This window comes from Apis dorsata, unplaced genomic scaffold, assembly GCF_000469605.1.
Source record: "Apis dorsata unplaced genomic scaffold, Apis dorsata 1.3 scaffold_1088, whole genome shotgun sequence".
NCBI lineage: Eukaryota > Metazoa > Arthropoda > Insecta > Hymenoptera > Apidae > Apis > Apis dorsata.
Genome location: NW_006264186.1, coordinates 109,678 through 113,248, shown reverse-complemented (window position 1 = coordinate 113,248; position 3,571 = coordinate 109,678). Strand labels below are relative to the sequence as shown.

General features: G+C 26.7%; 1 protein-coding gene across 1 annotated transcript in view; it reads left to right on the top strand.

The window, feature by feature from the left end:
- Positions 1 to 3,344, top strand: part of LOC102679225 (serine/threonine-protein kinase PRP4 homolog) — an 8,053-nt gene extending 4,709 nt beyond the window's left edge. Inside the window, 4 exon segments of the mRNA XM_006624656.2 lie at positions 367 to 643; positions 775 to 1,660; positions 2,568 to 2,644; positions 3,106 to 3,344. Coding sequence (XP_006624719.1) covers positions 367 to 643; positions 775 to 975 — 478 coding nt within the window. The 3' untranslated portion in view covers positions 976 to 1,660; positions 2,568 to 2,644; positions 3,106 to 3,344.
- Positions 3,345 to 3,571: the final 227 nt, after the last annotated feature.

The following is a 3,571-nucleotide window of genomic DNA, read 5'->3' as shown; positions in this document are numbered from 1 at the left end:
TTTTTTTTTTTTTGGTAATAATTTATATATTTATGTATTTTATTAATCTCGTATTAATCTATTGTTTATAATTTTATATTTTAATTAATTTTTCTAAATTTAAATTTCACATTATAACTCAAAAAATTTATTTTTATTTATTCGTAGCTTATTTATTAAATTAGTTTTTAATCATGTTCTTTAAAATATAATATAAACAATTTGAAAATACATTTAGAATTGTATACTAACATCAAAATTTTGTATGAGTACATTATGTTAATTATTATTGCATTATTTTGAAAATTTAATAATGTTTCTATGTGACAGCTCAAATACATTGATCAAACCTATATTGGGGAGATCTCCATAAAGATTTAATAACAATTACTATGTGTCATATAATTAACATTGACATTTTCTAGTTCTTGGTATACCATATGATTTCGGCATTGATATGTGGTCTGTGGGATGTACCATATATGAATTATATACGGGAAAAATAATGTTCTCGGGCAAAACAAACAACCAAATGTTGAAATTCTTCATGGACTTGAAAGGCAAAATGCCTAATAAGCTGATTAGGAAAGGCTCATTCAAGGATCTACATTTTGACTCTAACTGCAATTTCCTATATCATGAAGTTGATAAAGTCACCGAGCGGGTAAGTCGTCTTTCTACTGTTCTTTCCAATCTTGATGTTTTGCTGTGCGGTAAGTGATTTAATGATAAGATGTATATTAATAAAAAAAAATATATAAATGATAATACTGCTAATATATAATAAATTTTTAGGAAAAAGTTGTAGTTATGTCTACTTTATCTGCTACTCGTGATCTAAGCGCAGAATTAGGTGGAAATTCTTTGCCACCAGAACAAAGTCGGAAAGTTGGACAACTTAAGGATCTTTTGGAACGAACATTGATGTTGGATGCAGGAAAAAGAATCACTGTGAATCATGCCTTGGCACATCCATTTATACAAGAAAAAATTTAGGTAACCCTGTCCGGGGTCCATCCACATCGGAGAATTTGACATAATTTTGCAGAAAAATGTTTGAAACGACACCGCTAACGATTCGTTGTATATCATAAAAGCATTACTAACATAATGCGGTGTCTATTTATATCGAATGTCCTATATCCGTTTCAGCAGAAAGAGGCGGTGCAAAATTTTACATTTCACTTACTCCATCTGAATAAAACAGGAAAACATATATAATGGGACGAAAAATTATTTGAATCACATATTGTACTCTATCAATCTGAACTGTATTATTTAATTAATGATAACTATTGCAGGTCAATAGAGTGCAATATCTTTATATTAATTAAAAACCACTACATAAAAATGATGCATAAAATATTGGAGTTCGCCATTGATGCATTTATCGACGATTGTAAAAACAACGTGTTTGTATTCTACAGTGTACTGTATCAGAGAGCGTAATGATTTTTTCGTGTAAATTTGTTTGAAATGAAAACCACGATTTGGTTTATTTCTTTTCTTTCTTTGTGCACAGCAGTTATAAAGTAATAAATCCAACACGATGAATACTAGAGGAAGAGGCTTGATGAATATATGCGGTATACAATATTCTTCCGTGGACGAAAATGAAAAACTGGGAAAAGTGACCGCCTCTTTCAGCATGAACTGGCCATCGATACTTAGCATAATGGTGGTACATAATATTTTTCTTTTCATCAATTTTTCGAATTTTAAAGCGCGATTTTCTTTACAAATAACAATTCATAATAAATTATTATATTACAAATAAATGATAATGCGTTAATTCGCGATGAAAAATCCCGTTTGCGAAATTGTAAAACCTCTACGAATTTAATCGTATAAATCACGAACTTTTTATTCTTCTGTGCCATTGTGCAAATCGGCATCAAAGTTTAATTAACAAGGAAACTTGTACTAAAAAAAAAAAAAACAAATTGTATAGTAATTAGGTTGTTGAAATAAAACGACGCATGCTTATCAGAATGAGAAACAAGCCCTGTATTTTATATTTTCAATCTTAATCGCGTGCTATTTTCATGCAAAAAATATGCACGTATCAACAATTATCATATATAATATAATAGAAGAAAAAAAAATATCAATTGTAATCATTTTGTTATCTCGTAATGAAACGATAGGTAGACAAGTTGTTATTTCAGGAAATGATGAAAAATATATTGTTAACACTTCATCATGAATTGTTAGTATCATAAATAATTATTTTCAAATCTGACAATTTGCATTTATTTAACATTGATGTAAAAAAATATGAAAAAATAATATATATATATATATAACATATATATATATGCACTAAAAAAGAAATAGAAATATTGAATTGCATTACATAGAATGAAAATTGTTTAATGCTTTATATTAACACACAAATATAAAAACATATTTATTTCAACAGATTTATATAGTTTGCGATTTTAGCTTTGTAAATTTTTATTTTTATCCTTCATTTTATATTGCATTATTTATTTATAATTTACGACAGAACGTCAATGCTGTTTGAATGGTTCATGGTATATGTAATTTTTATATGACAATATTGTACGAGATTGCTTATGTTTCAGATATGAGTCTTCGATTCAAAGCATCGATAAGTGAGGGTGGACCTTTCAAGGGCTTTTAACGCTGATCCCGTTGCAAGGTATTCATGGGGGACTGCCTTATGGGATATTTAGTATATCTGTTAATCATTAAGCAATATAACATTACAAATCAAAACGTGCATAATTGTACCGTAAAATAAAATCAATTTGTTCTAATTATCATCTTTTATGCCTTATATTGTTTAGAAAATCAATTTTATTTTATTATATTATATTTAAATTATATGATATAAATTATTAAATCGATATTTTAATACATAACTATAAAATTATATTCTTAATAATGATAAATAATATGTTAGATATTAAAATTGAATAAAATATTTTAATTTTTTCTGATAATAAGAGACATTGAAAAAATTTTGCTAAATTCAAATAATAAAAAGGGGAAACTAGATGTTATGGATACATTTCAATACAGAAATAAAATGAATACACAAAAAAACTTAAACTAATTCATACTTTTCTAATTGGCTATTTGGTAATGTTTCACTTGTAGCCCTCCCTGTGTGGAGGGGAGGCAATGGAAGAGATGAAGGAAAACGGGGCGAGATTCTCTCGACCGCAAGCAGCTTGACAACTGTATTAAAATGATGCCTATCACAGAGAAGATCACCAAATATGTAATATAGATTTATATCAACAGGAAGGTTTGTCATGACATTTCATTGAAATTAATGAAATTGTAAGTATTTAAAGGTAAAGTATTTATACATACATAAAAAATGATTCAATTTTTTGAAATTATCGAAAGTATAGATAATATTAAATAAGCATGATAATAATATTTACGATTTTCAGCTTTTAAATTATTAAAAAAGAAAAATAATTTCAATGCAATAAATAAATTACTTATAAAATATATAAAATAATATGGAATAAATCACATATTTTTATGTCAGTTAAATTTATTTCACATTATATTTTAATAAAAATCATCTTACATTTGCACATACGTGTATACA